The sequence below is a fragment of the Hippopotamus amphibius genome, chromosome 4, assembly GCF_030028045.1.
Source record: "Hippopotamus amphibius kiboko isolate mHipAmp2 chromosome 4, mHipAmp2.hap2, whole genome shotgun sequence".
NCBI lineage: Eukaryota > Metazoa > Chordata > Mammalia > Artiodactyla > Hippopotamidae > Hippopotamus > Hippopotamus amphibius.
This window is the reverse complement of record NC_080189.1, coordinates 58,933,596-58,951,546: the sequence shown is the minus strand read 5'-3', so window position 1 is coordinate 58,951,546 and position 17,951 is coordinate 58,933,596. Positions and strand designations below refer to the sequence as shown.

General features: G+C 37.3%; 1 protein-coding gene across 12 annotated transcripts in view; it reads left to right on the top strand.

Moving 5' to 3' along the window:
• The window catches only part of SGCE (sarcoglycan epsilon), a 65,474-nt gene extending 52,859 nt beyond the window's left edge, over positions 1-12,615 (top strand). For 7 of the 12 annotated variants that reach the window (XM_057731746.1, XM_057731750.1, XM_057731748.1 and 4 more), the window contains 2 exons: positions 9,476-9,519; positions 12,342-12,615. In XM_057731746.1, the coding sequence (XP_057587729.1) occupies positions 9,476-9,519; positions 12,342-12,358 (61 nt within the window). In that variant the 3' untranslated portion in view covers positions 12,359-12,615. Of the gene's footprint in view, positions 1-9,475; positions 9,531-12,341 lie in introns of those variants that run through there. The other 5 variants (XM_057731752.1, XM_057731751.1, XM_057731747.1 and 2 more) reach the window with 1 other exon arrangement.
• Positions 12,616-17,951: the final 5,336 nt, after the last annotated feature.

Genomic DNA, 17,951 nt, shown 5'->3' with positions numbered 1-17,951 from the left:
TGTAGATCCCAATCCCACAGTGCTGATCCAAATAAATAGAAATACTTTCAGAAAATGGTTTTTTTCCTTCACCAAGATTGACATTCACCTTAATATTTAAGAAATTGGTACAGCTAAGAAACTAACATATGCTTGCTCAAAGATGTGTTAATTGTGAAAAGAGAGGCATATCCTAAAGCATAACAAATTGATTATTTTTAGTACTATTATTAGAATTATTTGGTTCTGTTAACCTATTTTTTTTTTTGATGTTATTATCACAGATCTATTTAATCTAATTTTTTTGCCTCAGGGTTTTTAGTTTTTTTGTGATTTTATTATGTATCAAAATAAGTAGTTCCAATTTTGGCTCTAAACACAGTTTATTAATACAAACCTTCTCTGTAGTGCTTGAAGGACTATGGTCAGAAAGCTTGGAAGAGGTCTTTGTAAGGGGTAGGTATGGAGGAGATCGGTTGAGAAGATTGCCCAGTTGCTCTTGAGAACCTATGTTATACGTCTAGAAGCTCAGTTTTGGTATAAGGGAGTTGTAGGTACGTGTCATTTATTTCTAAGAACATGGCTCTTATTTTCTTTAACCATATGTTAAAAAGGGTCAAATTCAGTTTCCCCAAGGAAGTGACAGTTTGCTTTTGAGACCCTCCTCTTTTTCAGTTTACTTTTGTAAATAGAGTGGATATACAAAACAATCTAGCCCTCCACCCCGACACACACACACACACTCATACACACACACACGTTAGGGTATGATATAAAAATAACCTCTTACTGATTAAAGATTTTTGGGGGAACCATATTGGGTACAATTTTCCATTGCAAATGCTGATTTTGCAACCGTGTAAAGGGTATGTGGTAATTTGAAGACTAAACAGTAATTAATATGAGTAGTATAGACAGTCAGACTATAAATTTGTCCAGAGTACTAAAAGTATTGTGAGGCATGCCTGGCTAGCACAGTCGGTAGAGCATGAGACTCTTAAAAAGTATTATGAATAATTTCCTAAAGTCCTCTAACAACATGTACTTACTGTTGAATAGGCCAAGGTATGTGTTTGTGTGCATGTGTGTGTGTGTGTTTGTGTATGTGTGAGTAAATGATTCAAGTTCTGTTAGCAGTAGGGAAAATTGCATACATTTAAAATTTTGAGGAATTTTGAGGAAACAGTATTCTATCAGGGATATAAGTATTAAAGTCTCACAAAACCGAGTTGTATGAAATGGAACTGATGGATTTCTGTGTCCTCTGATGGTTACTGGGTCATCGTGAAACCTACTTTACCAGGATTATGAGATATTGATGAGAAAAATTAGGTAAATTTCAAGAATATTGTAATAGTTCACAGTTTAGCAACCTCTCCTGTCTTTTTTTAGATGAAAATTATAAATAGCCTTATTCATTTTCAAAATGAAAAGAATTAAGAATTCTTTAAGGCTTCCATTTCCTATATTCTTTACCCAAGAATGCTACTGAAATGTCAATATGTATTCTTCAAAGGTTGATATATATTTTCAAAAATGAAATGGTCAAATACATTTGAGAAACAGAAATTTTTGTCTTTTTGTGTGTGTTTAAACTACAAGAGTTCTCAGAGCCTTTAGAGTGTTGATACGCTTTGTGAATCCATGGGAAAAGGTCTGAAGAGGTAACTATTTAAAGAATACAGTTTGGGAAATATTCTATTGACAAAATAACAATGCTATCAAATTTTAGAAGAGAGAAATATTCATTATAATAAATAGGGGAACTTGAATATGTTTTCAATCAGTAAAACTTTAAGGGAGAAAAAAGGCTGGGTCATTTTTTAGATATGTTTTCTAACCATACATGTTGAAAATAAGGATAACTCCTTAAATTTTATTTTGATTCTATGTGACTAGGATTTTGCAGTGTTGCTACTAATATATAAGCAAAGTAAAGTTTCCTATCTAGTTTATAACAATGCATCTTCCTGGTCCTTCCATAACCCCATCAAGACTGTCACTCTGTTGATCAGATCTCTCTATTTGCAAATACAATAGGTTATTTTATTGAACTTGCAACAATTTGACCATATGCGTATTTTTAAGTTCAGAAAACCTTTATATTATTCAGATTTCTGCTAATGGAAAAAGTCCATTAACTAGCACTTCTATATAAATAGGGTACATAGATAATTGATGATATTCACAATGATTATTCTGAGGCACTGCAAGATCATCAAGTACGTCTGACTCATCAGAGGAAAATTAAATTACATTCAGTGTAGTTTCAGTGTTGAGTGTATATTATCTTTCTTTTATTCTTGGAAATGGATAATATGTGCATGGTCTCTATGGTAACTCCCTATAAGCCGGAATATGTGATTAACCTCATTTTCCAACCATGCCAGATAATAAGGAATTTCTTGTATCAGGTTCATCACAACTGTCCTTTACGCAAATTCAACTTTTACTCCTTACCTGTTTTTGAAGGTTTATTTCAGCCCAAGTACACACACATATATATAAATATTTTGGTCATTTGGATTGAATTGAATTCTCAATGTTAAAATGAGATATTGTATTTGATGAGGCATCACAGTACTTGGTAACCAGGTGTATCCTGGTTATGGTATGCTGCATGGTATTTACTAATTAACCCCTTTTAAAAGGGCATGCACTTCATCTTCACATATTCATACTAACTGTACTGAATTCATCATTCATAAGTAATGTGGCTAGCTATATCATTTTGTGTTTATTCTTCAGACAACATCAGAAATATGCACGCATAATAGGGCTGAAAGTTTATGCTGGCTTCTAAGCAAGACTCAAGAACATTCAAAGCTTTCCTTTAAAGCCGCATAGAAACTTGTTTAGGTCTTTTAAACAAGTCAATCCACAAGGTATAGCGAACCTTGTAACAGTGAGGTCTAGAGAACTCCTAACAGTTGTGTAGTGGGAGGCTGCCACAGTTATTTATCAATTACACACTAATCTTTTCTTTTTGGCAGAATGCTTCATAGAACTCCGGACTGGCACCTTAAATTAGACAGTAAAAAAAATGTTTAATCATTTGCAGATGATAAAATTGGGATATGGATAAGAGACCTAAATTAGGTCTAAACTGAGATTAGATTATTTACCAATCTTGATAATCAAGTCAGGGATAGATAATGTGGTCATTGACCTTGAAGGATTTACGATTCAGGTTACAGGCAAGATGATTGAACAGACAGTGGAAAGGGAAACTGGAGCAGGCCCAGGAGATGGGACACCTGCTAGAAAGGAGGGATTTCATTTTGTACAGTGTTCCTTCTACTTTTCAGATTAGAGAGACAATATAGACACGCTTTTAAAATTATCATGTAGTATAGAATATAAGGCAAATTTAGTTTCATCCTAATATATTTATTGTTTCATAAACTTTTTAATTTTGGAATGATTTTCAAGGTACAGAAACGTTGCAAAGATAATACAGAGTTCTCAGAGGTTCCCTACCCCGTTTCTACCACTGTTGACACCTTACAGTCCCGTAGTACATTTGTCACAACTAAGAACCAACATTGGTGCTTTACTGTTAACCAGACTTCAGATTTTTTTTTTCAGAGTTCACTAGTCTTTTCTCCAATGTCTTTTTTCTGCTCCAGAATTCTGTCTAGGACACAGTAATTGGCACATCTCTTTAGTCTTTTCTGCTCTAGGCAGTTTCTAAGACCTTCCTCATTTCCCATGTCCTTGACGGTCTTGAGGAGTCAGTGGCCATGCCTTCTGTAGACTGTCCCCCATCCCACAGTATGGTCAGGCTTTCTGCATCTGTACTTATTAGCCTGTTATCTTTGTAGCTCAGAGAATATGTGTTACCATTAATAGGAAGAAGAATTTTTTCCTCTGTAGGCAGTCCCCTGACTTATTACAATTCATTGCTAGGAGTCACACTCTAAGGTAATTCTTAAAAGTAAATTTGCTTTGCTCAAAGAATCATTGTTGTGATTAGGGGTTATGTTTTTGACCAAAGATGTAACATCAAAAATATAATATAGACTTAGAGGACCAGGATAGGGAGGGTGGGAGGGAGTCGCGGGAGGGAGGGGATATGGGGATATGTGTATAAATACAGCTGATTCACTTTGGTGTACCTCAAAAACTGGTGCAAGAGTGTAAAACAATTATATTCCAATAAAGAGCTTAAGAGATATATATATAAATATAGATTTGACTGATGTACCTCAAAGATAAGCTTTTGTAATGATTTAAATCAAGAAAGTCAAATTCCAAGGCACAGAATTTTAGGTCCTAAAAGGAATGTTGAGAGAGAGTCTAGCCTGATTATTCCCAAACTAAGTTGCAGGTTACATTCCCCTGTGAGGCTTTTACGGTACAGATCCCAGGGCCCTACTTCTGGGGGTTTGGAATTTGGTAGACGTATGTATTATGATGGAACAGGAAAAAAGCATTGGGAATTCCAGCTTTAAAGACTCAAAGAACCTACATTTTAGGATTCAGTTTTTCTAGTATTTTTGTTGTGGATAGAGGGGGGTACATTTTAAAGGGGGAACAGTTTCTCCTAATTCCCCTTGAGGGGTCTTTGCAAAAGAAAATGTGAAAGGGGACAGTCCAGAGTGTTAGGCTTTGTACCTCTAGACTTTCACACTTCCTTAAACTGCCAAGGAGGATGGTGTGGAGAAGTGGGAGATTAGTGCTGATTGGAAAATGATGTCTGAATGGGACGGAAAAACGGTAAACCTTGAAAAGATAAAAACCACCTGGAAACTGCACACATTTTGCGATTTCATGTGAAGCATTGACTGGAGGATCCCAAATATTCAATTTTCTAAAAAATAATTCTTAGATTTGTAGTGTATTATGTGGTCTTTTAGGGGGTAGATCTGCCTCTTCATTATTTTTTTTTATCCCAACATCAGTATCAGTTGATTTTTCCTGAGTGGGAGGCATCTTCAATGAGGAGTTTGTATAGGAATAAAGGGGAAAATACCCAAACATTTTCTAGGAAGATTTTAATTGGCTACACAAAAATTTTCCTTATTCATTATACTAAACACTTAATCCAGGGTGATTGGGTCTCCCTCAAAATAGGAAGTAGGTTGTGTTTAATCTTTTGCAAATTAACAAGTATAAAGGTAAAATTAAGTCTTCTAATTATAGATATTTAGTAACTAATCATTTTAGCTTTTATCTAGAGTATTTTTCCATTTGTCATCCCTTGGGTAATAGAACCAACTTCATGGTAAAATTCCATAAATAAAAAATTAGTTTCAATAAAAGTTAATATCAGTTGAAGAGACTGTTTCAGGAGATCGAGATAATGATATCCTGTTGACAAGAAATGTCAAGCAACCAAGGATATTTCAGAGCCATTGACTTTTTAAAAAAATTCAGCAAGTATACATTAAAAACAATAGATATAGTATCTCTCTGATGGATTTTTGGTTCTAGAGGTTTGGTCTCCTTCAGTTTAAAGCTGTGGTAAGTTTGCTTTCAGCTTTATAAAAGTAGGAGGAAAAAACCTAAAATAAATGAATGTCTCCTTTCTTCTTTATATTACTTGTATATTCTACATTTATTTTCATTAAAACTAGATTGTGAAATTTTAAATTATAGTGATATTTCCAATTTCTGTGTGTCCTTCCTTCTTTGAGCAAAATAATGGTCTGTTTCCTTAGTAAAAGTAGTCATAGAGTCCAAATCAGCATTTTTGTAGACAAAATTTTGTAGAAAATTCAAGGTTTGAGTAATGTCAATTTTGCTGGTAATTGAGAAATTCCAAAAAGATATTACTATTTCTTATTGTTAAATGAATCCATCTTAATTCGAAAGAGAGGTGTTTTGTGTTCCGCATAACTAAACTAATGTCATGTGTTTTCAACTCTGGCACAGATTCTGTGGCTTTATACAGATCACTTAACCTTTCTTTGCTTTTGAGTCTTCAAGCAAGTAGGAATATAATAAGTTGATAATCATCAACCTTACTCATAGAATTACTCTACAGGATATCCAAGAATGTCAAAACCTTAAAATGTTTTTACAAATACTAAATAATTGTGTACTCCCCCAACTCATTTATTAATTTGCAAGTTATTACCTTTGCTTTCTTAAAGGATAGCGTTTGTGCAATAGCTAATTACATAATTTTCTATTTAAATGCCTGTAATTAATGGTAGTAAAAATAGAAAATAATTAATGCTAATAATTTAGAGAATTAGTTTTCATAAATCTTTTTTTCTATAATTCAGTTTACGCATAATAATCTTTCCATTAGTCCACTAATAACTTAATTATTCTAAATAGTTTTATGACTTTAACAAAGGTCCTTTCTTTGAAGGATTATAGGACTTCTGTTTGAAGTCACCCCCTACTCTCCTATCTAATTGCCTTTAGTTGCCTGTTTTCACCAAAGATGGACACATTTCCATTTTCTTACTGCATTTTCTGCTTAACTATAGAAAAGTCAGTTGTGGGCATTTTTCCAGTATGCCTGAAGCAGCACTCTCACGAGGTACCTCCCTTCAACCTTTAAATGGAATACACACTTCAAATATGCCCATCACAGATATATTAACACTCACAGGCTCACTTGTAGCCACAGGTTTGGGAACCACAAAATCAGTCATGTGCGCACAGTTTGGAGACTCTGGGGATGCTGAATCTCCACATATTTTTTGTTGAGCACATTTTGCACACATTGTACTTGTATGTAACTCATCTAAGTTTCAGTTGAAGTTGCAAGAAGCACATATGCATCGTTCAGACTGAACCAATAGGGACACACTCACTGCAGGTACTTTTAAATCCCTAAATCAGTGTAATACACAAAACTGCTCATACTTCTAGTCCTCCAGATTTCTTGCGCATGTGTGTGTGGCATTTTCTCAACTAACCATTTCTCTTCAACCCTAACCAAGGTCATTGCTATGTAGAAAGTTGTAGCAGAAGAGGAAGAAAAACAAAGGCTAGAGAAGAAATGACAGGGTGTAGGTTGACTTTGAGCTGTGGTTTTTAAACTGTGTTCCACAGAAGGATGAGGTGGGCTGGCCAGCGAGAGAGGGGGTGTCCAACTGCTTCACTCACAGACTGATTTTGCATTTGTTTATCCTCATCCAGGGCTTTTGAAAGGCTTTCTTTGTCCTCTTTGGTATCTTTATTTTGTCAAAGTGTATTGATTGAATCCATTAATAGGCTAGGTAGAGCTAGAGATGATAGGAAATGAGAAAGTGTGTGTGTGTGTGTGTGTGTGTGTGTGTGAGGTGTGCTGTATTCGACTCTAATGTAGAATAGACCCAAAGTAGTTGTACCTGCGAAGTTAAAACTCATATCCCCCTCCCAAATGCCCATGAAATTGCATTTGGACTTTGGTAGTAAAGATGTTTGTCTTCCCATCTTTAAATCTATAACTTAATTTCCTTTCTGTGGTTTGTAAATTAATCTTTTTACTTTCGTGATCAAAAGCGTTATAAATACATTGTGTGAAATACTGAAAGAATAAACCAAGGAAAATACTCCCTGAGACCACACAAGGATAAGTAGGGCTGATAGGTAACAGCAAAAAAAGAATGTAATTATTGAGATGAATTATTAAGTAACTTCCTCAAATTGAATTAAAATTTATTTTATTTCCTTAACCATATATTTTAAATGGAACTGAAATTTTCTAAAAAAATCACTTGAAGTCATTAACATTCCTATGGGTTAGTTTAAGAGTTTAAACAGTTATTTAGTATGTACTGTTTTCCAGTTTAGATCGTTCTATTTGGAGCATAATATTTGCCTGGCTGAAATGATGCAGATCAATGGTTTTTAAACTTTATTTCTTGGAGGTTTCTTAGAAATGCCTTAGGGGCCAGCATGTGAGGCAAAGGAAACAAAGCAGGCGGAATTCCTGGCTCCTTTGTTTCAACCCAGGCAACCTCACATTTATCTCTTTTGTACATCAAGTGTTCTGCTTAGGATTTCAATTAAAAGGAATTCCATTGCTGAAGAGAAACAAAAACCCTTGAAAATCCCCAGCCTGGATCAAGCCCTACTCTCTTGCAAGGGGCGGACTCCTAGAATTTCTTCCACACAGAATCTAAATTGTATAATTTTGTAAATTAATTTTCATATCAAAATCTGAAAATGAATGAATGTTGTGTTCATAAACGTGTATTATGTGAATCTTTCTATCTTCATTTTTGTATGTATTCATTCAAACATTATTTATTGGATGCTTGCTGTTAGAGATACTAAACAAAATAGGAAGGTTCTTACTGTTAAGGGACTTTGGGGCCATTAAACACTATATGAGGAGAAATACAATGAGAGTCAGGATGTGTATGAAAGTATGCACAACAGTAACCTAATTGGGGAAGGGGTGCTTAGAGAGAGGGAGGAGGCATAGGAGAGGGAGTACTCGAGATGTTACTTTTTTATTTAAAAATAATAAGTTAAATATTTTAATTAACATTCCTTGTGGGATATTTTAAAATTATAGAAGGTAATATGAGTCCACTGTCACAAATTTCGGGTTGAGTTTGCAAGGATAAATGGGAGCTGGTTGGGGGCAAGAGATGATAGTGGCCATGGTGGTGGTGATTCTGTTTCAAGCAGTTCAGGGAGAGCTCCGTGTAGGAACCAGATACATTGATGGCCTCCTAGATCACACTAAGAAGCTTGAAACTTAATTTGCAGGTAGGTGTAAGGAAATAATGAAATGTGTTCATTTGAGTGACATAACCAGATTTGTGTCTCAGAAGGTATCTGACAGCAATGCTCACAGTGGATTATGAGGGAGCAAGAATGGGAATGAGGAGACAGTTGAGATCCGTTGCAGAGATCCAAGTGAGAAATGATGATGACTTCAACCAAGGTAGCAGTGGAGATGGGGAAGATGCAAACAGATTCAGAGGAGATTGAGGAGACTCACGAAGAGTTCCCGAGTGACTCGATTTGGAAACTGATCAAGTGGGAAGAGTCAAGGATGACTTCTTATATTTTGACTAGTGCAGTTGGGTGGATAGCCAGTATCATTCCCTGGGATTTGGATGGAGGAGCACAGGTTTGGCACAGTGAATGAAGATGGTAATATATGTTGTTCTGTAAGTGTGTATATGTGTCCTAGACCTGGATCTGAAAGTGTACAGGTAACAGGCACAAGCCCTGGAGTCCCTGTGTCCTCATCTTTATCCACCGCTTCCTGTCTTTGTAGCCTCGGACCTCTAAGCCTATTTCCTCAACTGCAAATTGGGAAAAATGATACCTACCTCCTGGTGTTGTTGTGAGGTAGAGTATAACATGTAGTAGAAACTCTGTGGTTATTATCAAATATTGTTATTATTCATCTTCCTCAGAACTCAGTTTCCTCTTGCATAAACATATGAGAGGTGGGGGGCTATGTTTGTGCTGGATGAGAGGACTTCTGGGGCCTCTCTGGCTGTAAAGTTTTTCATTCTAATACGTCTGCTCTCTGTTTGCATGTATGTGGACAAATACAATCTTACTAAAAACTGTTACTCATTTCTAGGAACTTGCCACATCAGACTCAGATTCCTCAACAGCAGACTACAGGTGAGTACTAAAAGTAATAAGTTCATGTTTATGGATGAAGCTAATAAATTAAAGGATAATTGTAGTACTAGATCATTTATGAAGCTTTAGCTTCACCAAGTAAGGCAAAACAGTTGTGTCATTCCTTAATCAGAGTTAGAACCTCAGAATAATAGCTTAGATTATTGCATGGATTGGCAGAGTGATGAACACAGGGTAGATGATCTTAGAGCAAAAGCGTCCATGGAGGTCCTGTCTAATTAAGGAAGACTGAATAAAATGCCCTTCCTTCAGCGAAGCTCCCTATTCTTCCCCTTGATATGAAAGATTCTTAGCTTGGATGCTTCCAGGATTTGTCTCAGTAAGTGAGCAGCTTGAAACTGACTCTTACAAAAGGAAACCATTGTGACTAATCACTGAGGCTTCAAGGGGATAAATGAGAAATGGTTGGCCTGGTTTTAATGCTGCTTTAAAAAGCTGTTATAACATGACCAGTGACGACAAGATGGCGGACACGTCTCCCTGGACTATTCTTTTTCCCTAAGACTTGCTTTCTTTAAGTTTATTTCTTTCAAGTGTCCCTAAAAAATTTCCACAGCCAATTATTTCATTCATCTCTGTACCAAGTAGATAACTTATTCATGACTGTCTTCTAATTAGTGGTTGATTCCTAGTTCTAATTGCCAAGCAGCCAGTAATGCCTTTGTAGCTCTTTTGGAAAAGCAAGAGAAGTTTTAAAAATGTAAGTTCGATGTGGAATTCTGAGTATGAATAGTGGTATTGTGGTAGGGAAGCTATTAAGTAAGTCTCGTAAAAACTTTAGGCACATATAGAAAATTATTGCATGTTTTCATTCAAAAAATTATCTTCTCTATTACTGCTTTCGGAAATTTAAGGAGATTTTCGTTTGACAACTTTTCAAAGATTTGAGGCAAGTATAATGAAGTTGTTCATCAGATTTTAATTATGAAATAACGTTTATAAGAATTTTCTCCGCAATTTTGATTGCTTGTTTTAATTAAATGCTAACATGTTTCAACAAGACTGTTCAATATATGGATGCAGTGGTGCTACTGTGTGAGCATTCAGGAGATTAATGAAGGAACAGACTGCTATAAATATGTGTTGTCTAAAGAGCAAAGAAAGAAATGAATCCCTGCTACCACTAATTTCATGACTTTTTTAAAAAGTGGTAAAATTTTAAAAGAATATTTCTACAGTGGAAATGCTAGACCTTCTTCCTCATTAACCTCATAGAATTCCATCTCTCCTAAGATGTCTCACCTCTGATTCTTAATTATTTCAGACAAGGAGTGAAGGAAGACAATATGTAGAAAAATAGTAAATAGTTCTGAATATTTAAAAAATCTAGATTTTACTTCTCTCCCCTCCCAGTGGGGGAAATAAGGAAACCTAAGTAGATGATATTAGGGAGATTTATCTAATAGTTGTATAAATTTTTAGCAAGTAGACTTGTTAGCTTGCTACATTTTAGTAATAGGCACCATTTCCAAATACAAAGACAATTTATGCCTGAGCAAATGTTATAAGAGCCAAAGAATTTCCCTAGGGGGATTTTAGGTTGTTCAACATAATTTTCTAAGTTATTTTTCTAAAACAGGTTTTGGGGAACAAGCATTTTGCTTGAGTCAGGAAAGCTTTGATCTCCTTTTTTAGTCAACACTATAGCCTATTACCTTCTTGTTTTCTTATATTTTTCTGTAATTTGGAGTATATTATTGACTGAAGTGCACCATCTCTTCTTGGTTGTTTTCTTCTTGTTCTTGTTTTTGATGAGTCCCCAAAGTACTTAAATGCTAAAGGGAGAGAGACCACCCTAGCATCTTTTATAATTATGATATTAGATTTCTGTGTTTCTGCCTGTGATAAATGTAACACCAAATAGGGTCGTGCCTCCTGGAGAGAAGAGCTAAATGGGCAGATTACATTCCTTATTCCCATTCTATTCATTTGAATGAAAAAATAAAGTTTGTTTCTCAATTTATAAGTGATTCCGTTCTGTCTGCACATGGATGGATTCAGTGCTGTGTATGTATTTTCATGGGCACAACTGTTTTTATGTCCCTCCATCCTGGTTATCCTAGTATCACAAAAAGGCAACAACATTTATGCAGGATTTTCATAATTCGCTTTTTCCAAGTACCTCAAAGCACTATGCTAGTGTCACAGTTTTCTTTATGAAGGTAATTTAAGCACAGGGTTTGTCCCATGGATTTCAAGTCATTTTATTTGCATCTTCCTATAGGGAATTTGTCAAGGGAGAGTATATCTTGAAGTTTGTTTTCTTTAGTTAGTTGTTTTCTTTTAAAAGATCATCAGAAGTTTAAGAAATGAACTAGCTGCTGGGGTTGTAATCCTGGACTTAAGCACTAGCTGAGATAATAGAGCAGTTAAGAGCTGACAGTAGTACTACTGTTTGGACCAGGCCCAAGCCATTAGTTTTGATGCACCTTCAGGTTTTCTCATTTTCCCTGCCTTTCCAACCCACATGATATTTTCTAAAGAGCCACGGTTAAAAGGTACAGACATCCTGCAGTCAAACTCATTCTTTTTGTTTATTGTGGGAGGAACTTTCAGGCCATGCCTTTTGAGAAATACAAAACATTATAGATTTGACCCAAGAAGGAGAGGACTAAATTAGAATCTCCCCCCCACCCCGCCCACCTTTTTTTGGAAAACCAAATGCAGAGATATAATGCAACATAATTATTTTAAGTTATGTTAAGAAGATAGAAAATTATACCTTGCCATAATTTGTTTTGCTCAAAATCTAGAAGTGTCCATGCTTAACTCATGCCCGTATTCATTCTTACACATTGCAGGTAAATGGTATCCCTGAAGAAAGAAAACTAACCGAAGCAATGAATTTGTAATCAGACAATATAGCACTTATCTCTTATTTTTTCCTCTCTTCCAAAAATGCATGAGCTTTTCTGACATGGTATGCATGTTGACAGTATTAAGTATATACCAAATAATACAATATAACATTCATTTTACTAATGTATTTTTTTTTGTACTTAAGGCATTTTTGACAATTTGTAAAACATTGATGACTTTATATTTGTTACGATAAAAAGTGATCTTTAAAATAAATATTATTAATGAAGCCTGGCATCTGGCAAAATTTACTTCAGAAAGTGATTGCCTCCTGTGTAGTAGGAATCTTTTATTGCTAGGAACAGGTTCACGTGTTCATTCTTTATTTATTGAGATGCTTATTAAGCACTTCCTATAATGTATAAAATGTCCATGCTTCAGTGTTCCAAGTGAACAACCCATTTACTTCATACTTGTATCCTCGTGGCCTGTAAAGCTTATTCTTTTATATACCACTTCTTGGGGTATTTCAGGGTAAATGTGGCTCTTTGGATTGTGGATCTGATGATCCCCAGTTCTTGAAGGCAGCCCAGACAGCATACTTAACCTGACTCTATAATCAGATATTTGGTTTTAGAAGCATGCCAGGAGTTGCCAAAAGAGAATAGTTACCTGCTGATGGTGACATGAGTGAGCTCCAAAACCCCAGGCTTCTCTGTGGTAACACTACTTTGAAGGCTTAGCAGGGTTTCCTTATACCGTGTTGGTCTGCTTCATGCATCTTGGACATATTGGATCAATGTGGCCATCAGGCCACCTAGCAGGCCGCTTTTGTTGCAGACCAGACCATCTGGGAAACCTTCTCTTAATCTGCTCTGGGCAGATTTCTGTGTTGCCTCTTAATTGGTCAGAGGATACACAAATGCTATCTAAATCTGATTCCAGAATCTTAAACTTAAGGTTCCTGGTAGTGTTGTGCACAGCGACTTGTCTTCCACTTAGGGGAAATAGTCTACCATGCCCTTGACATTGAAACTCCCCCTCCCAGCCACACCTTCCTGGGACTTAACAGAGGTTGTGGGATCTTTAATTTTTTAAAAAGATTTATCTCATATTCCTTTCCAAGACAACTAGGGCATTACCACTTGCTGTTCTCCTGGATTGATCAGCTTGAGGCTGTAAAAGCATTGGGTCAGGGTCATATGCTAGGAGGAAGGAAAGATTGCCGCAACTCTGGGCGACTAAGACTGTGCCACGGGACGGAAAGTTAAGAAACTGTTCCTGCTGCCAGGTGAAATCAAACTATTCCTGGTAGTCCCAATGAGCAGAAACAGTGTAATACAGGATCTGCAAATCAGGAACTGCAGATCAAGGGTTGGGAACTTTATTCATCTGTTGTAGGAAAGAGACTACTGTGGGGTTTGGAAAATGTAGTTGGAGTTAGCATCAGTTTTCACACTGACCATACTGAGGAATTGAAGGGGGTAAGAATCATTGGCCAGCATCTCACAAATCTTTCATAATTGCCTTAATCTCTGCTACTCTCTCTAAAAAGGTGATCTTGCCTCTGACAATATTTCAGCAGGGAAGAAGGTCCAAATAGGTCTCCCAGTGGCTGTTGCTACCCTGATAGCCTTTACTTTATGGGTAAAAAAAATGTGGGGATTCTGCCCTGTGCTGAAGATTTCTATCCCAACTAAGCACCCTCATAGTGGACAAATGAGTAGATGGTGAGTCTGAGGTCCCAATGGTGAACTTAAGTTAGAACACCTTTTTTCAGTAAGCTGTTGCCCTAAAAAACCAGTTACAGTGGTAGTCTGCACTTTCAGGAACTCAGAAAAACTCAGCTCTAGATTCTAAATATCCTCTAAAAGTTTGTGATTTTTTTCCATGGTCACCCAATAAATCATGACATCTCTTTGGAGACATTCACATCTGTAGGTCTACACTGATGATAGAAGAGAGCATTAGGTAAAAATGTTAAGGCTAAATTCGAAGCTAAGAAAGTACTTAGAGAATAATTAAATAGAAAACATCAAGGCTGGAGCCCCCAAGTACCGATATAGCATGTAGGTGGGGTGTGTGACCTCTAGAATCAGTGGTCCAAGATTGGAGCTCTTGCTTCCCATGTCCTGACTACCCAAACGAGGGGAAGGATAAAAACTTTCAAGCAAACCATTCTAAGATGGAGCAGTTTCACAAATTTGCATTTTGGAATTTCCTATGGAATGCTCTACTAGGTGCTTATTGATTGTATGCCCAGTATGTTAATATAAGTCAGGTCATGTTCTGAGGAGGCTGTGGGGGGCCAAACGGAATACAGGCTCTGCCCTCCTGCCGTGTACATTTTAGTAGCAAAGACAGACATTCATCAAGTCGTCATACAAGTAAATATCAAATTACAATTGTGATAAATATGATGAGGGAAAGTCATTGGTGCTATAAAAGCTTATCACAGGGGGATGTGACCTAGTCAGCAGGGTCAGAGAAGATTTCCTAAGGAAGTTTTCTCTGATAGCAAAAAGATGAGTAGAAATGGATAAGATGAAATGGAGCAAGAAAGAATATTTGAGGCAGAGAGAAGAGCATTGCTAAGTCCTTTTGGGAGAAGAGTTCCTGATGAGTATAGGAGTTTACCTGAAAGTCCAGTGCAGCCAAAGTATGGAGTATAGCGAGGAGGTGTTGGGAAAGTATGGAGGAAAGTGAGACCCAAGAAACAGGTAGGAGCAAACCGTGCATGACTTTAAAGGCAAAAACATGAAGTCTTAAGCATTTTAAGAACGAAGGATGGCGATGTCGTATTTTGCATTTTTATACAATCAATCCAGCTATCATATAGAGAAGAGATGGAGTAGGTGGGCAGAGTGTGAGTGGACAGACCCGTTAGGAGGCTACTGTAGACACAATTGCAGAAATAACTGGTTGTAGAAGAGATGGAGAGAAATGGAGAGATTGGAGACCTATTGAGGACGTGAAAAACAACAGTTGTTGGTACATTGGATACTTTGGAAATACTGTTAAGGAAAAGAAAGGGGCTGATTTTGATGGGGTGGGGGCATCAAATGATACTCCATTGTTATAGGAGATATTGGATAAGAACCGGGATTGAGGAAAACAGTATGAATTCAGTTGTACACAAGCTGAATTTGAAGTGCCCTTGAGAAAACCAAGACATATAGGCCATTGGATACATGAATTTGAAGCTCAGAGTAGAGGTCTGGGCTGGTGATGTGATTGGTCAGTCATCTGGGTATACATAGTCATTGACACCATGAAAGTTGGTGAGAAATCTGGTCCTTGGTATATCACCTGAGCACTCATGAATCAGCTACGTTTTGTGCTACAGTTATTCCTCCAATGGCTAGCAAAAGGGTACGTAAAGTTGAGTGTTTACCAGAATCTAATGGACAGAGAAAGGCAGGGATGGTATTTTATTCACATTTCACAAAATTAAAATGTAATATTACTTTTGTTTTTATTGAAACCCTACTACGTTATTAATAAATCTCATGTTTTAAAAGGTTGTACATGTGCTACAAGGGTTGCTGTGGTTAGATCATCTCACTTTACATTCCATTAATAGGCTGCAGTTCATCCTAGGTAATTTATCATGTAGTTTTCATATTGGTGTTTATATTTGTTAGAATTGTGGCAGCCATGGTGGGTGCTGCTTGGATCTTCTTTCAGGAAGGAATTCGCCATTCAGCTGCAAGGAGGGCGGTTAACTGACAGCTTCCAGTTGTTAGCACCTTCAGGACTTGCCTTGGCCTCTTAACAGAGAAACTCTTCCTGGGCAGCCACCCTCCAGCCATGACTGAGCATGGTCTGAGTCGCAGGACCTGGGACTCCTCTAATGGGAAATCTTTACTCTGGAGCTTTCTATTGGGTTGGCTGTGACTTCGTCAGATGTACATTGTGGTCAGACGACCTCCTTACCCAATCCTGCTTCCTCTCTACCCCCTTTTCTGTCAGAGATGTCAGATCGCCATCGTGGGTTGAAGATTTTCCTTGTCCAGCTCTTCTTCCATCCCCTCTTATCTTTCACAGCTTTGGCACCAATAAACCTTTGCACTTGCAATTTCATTTCAACATCTACTTTCCAGAGGTTTCCAACTGATCACTATGTATTGCTTCATGTTCCCAATCACAAATGTAGATCAGTGGTTCAAAAATGGTTTACTGAAGAAGAAAAGTCATAAAAATAAGCACACTATACCAAGAGATACACATACTATAATTCAAAAGAATGCCATGAACGTAAGAACTGATTAGGGCTCCCACTGCAAATATAGGATGTAAGTCTCTGTGTACTAGAATACATGATTTTGGGCGAGGATTTTACATAAAAGAAGCCCAAACAGAAAAGTACCCGTCTTAAAAAAGTGGATTTTACCTGATCAGAAATCTGTTCCCTAGTACCTCAGTAACTAGTTTGTTGTCTGTTTTGGCATCATTTTCAAACAATATGTAATTCCTCTTTAATAAATTGGGAATGAAATTGATTGCTTTTATAGATAAATTCATGAAAGGTAGCAATACCAGAGAAGTATTGGATTAGTTTGGTTCCCCCCAAAATAGGTCGTTCGTTTGGGAGGAAATCCCAGGAAGCCAGAGTACAGAAGCAGAAAGAGTGAGGAGGTTAGAAGGAAAGACCTGAAGGGTGTGTCCTTGAGCTGGCTGTTATCCTGGAGAGCAGATCCCCCTACTGGGGATCCTCTAATGAACTGTGTAGCGTAAACCTCAGAATTTTCCCTCCGCATGACAGGAGGTTTAGACTTTTACTCACAGACTTACCAGCTTGTAGTTGAGAGTTGCTCTGGGGGTGGGGGTGGGGGGAGGGACTCCCGTGAACTTGTGGGCTCTGGCTGTGAGTAGGCCAGGTGAGATCCTTGTGCTTCTGGAGAAAAACCTGGGGCAGAGAGGCTCAGAGATGCTCAAATGTCTTGATCAAGGGACACTGCTGGATATTGCATAGTATTATTGACCTACAATGTTTAAAGGCAATTACTATATTACTATCACTTGTACTTATTAGCAGACATATCAGTTTGAGATGAACAGCATGCAAGTTGACTTGTGATATACATGAGATTCATATATAAGGGAGAATGGCTTGATATGCTTTTTGCTCTATTGTTGGAGTCTCATGCCATGCGAGGACTGATTTTCATTTAGGGAAAAATTATGTTGAGAGCCATGTTGATGTGATACATATATCCCTGAAATCACAGTGGCTTAACACAATAAGAGTTTACTGCTCACTCATATCTCAGTCCAGTGCAACTATGTCAGCCTGCCTTCATCTTGCGTGCTATATGATTTGGAACACATGATATCCAGGATTTCTATGCAAAAGGAAATTAAAGCTGAAAGGTCATGTTGGTTGTTCTTTTTTTGATAAATTTATTTATTTATTTTATTGGCTGTGTTGGGTCTTTTTTGCTGTGCGCAGACTTTCCTTAGTTGCAGTGAGTGGGGCTACTCTTCGCTGTGGTGCACAGGCTCCTCATTGCCGTGGCTTCTCTTGTTGTGGAGCACGGGCTCTAGGCGTGTGGGCTTCAGTAGCTGCAGCACATGGGCTCAGTAGTTGTGGCTCACGGGCTTTAAAGCGC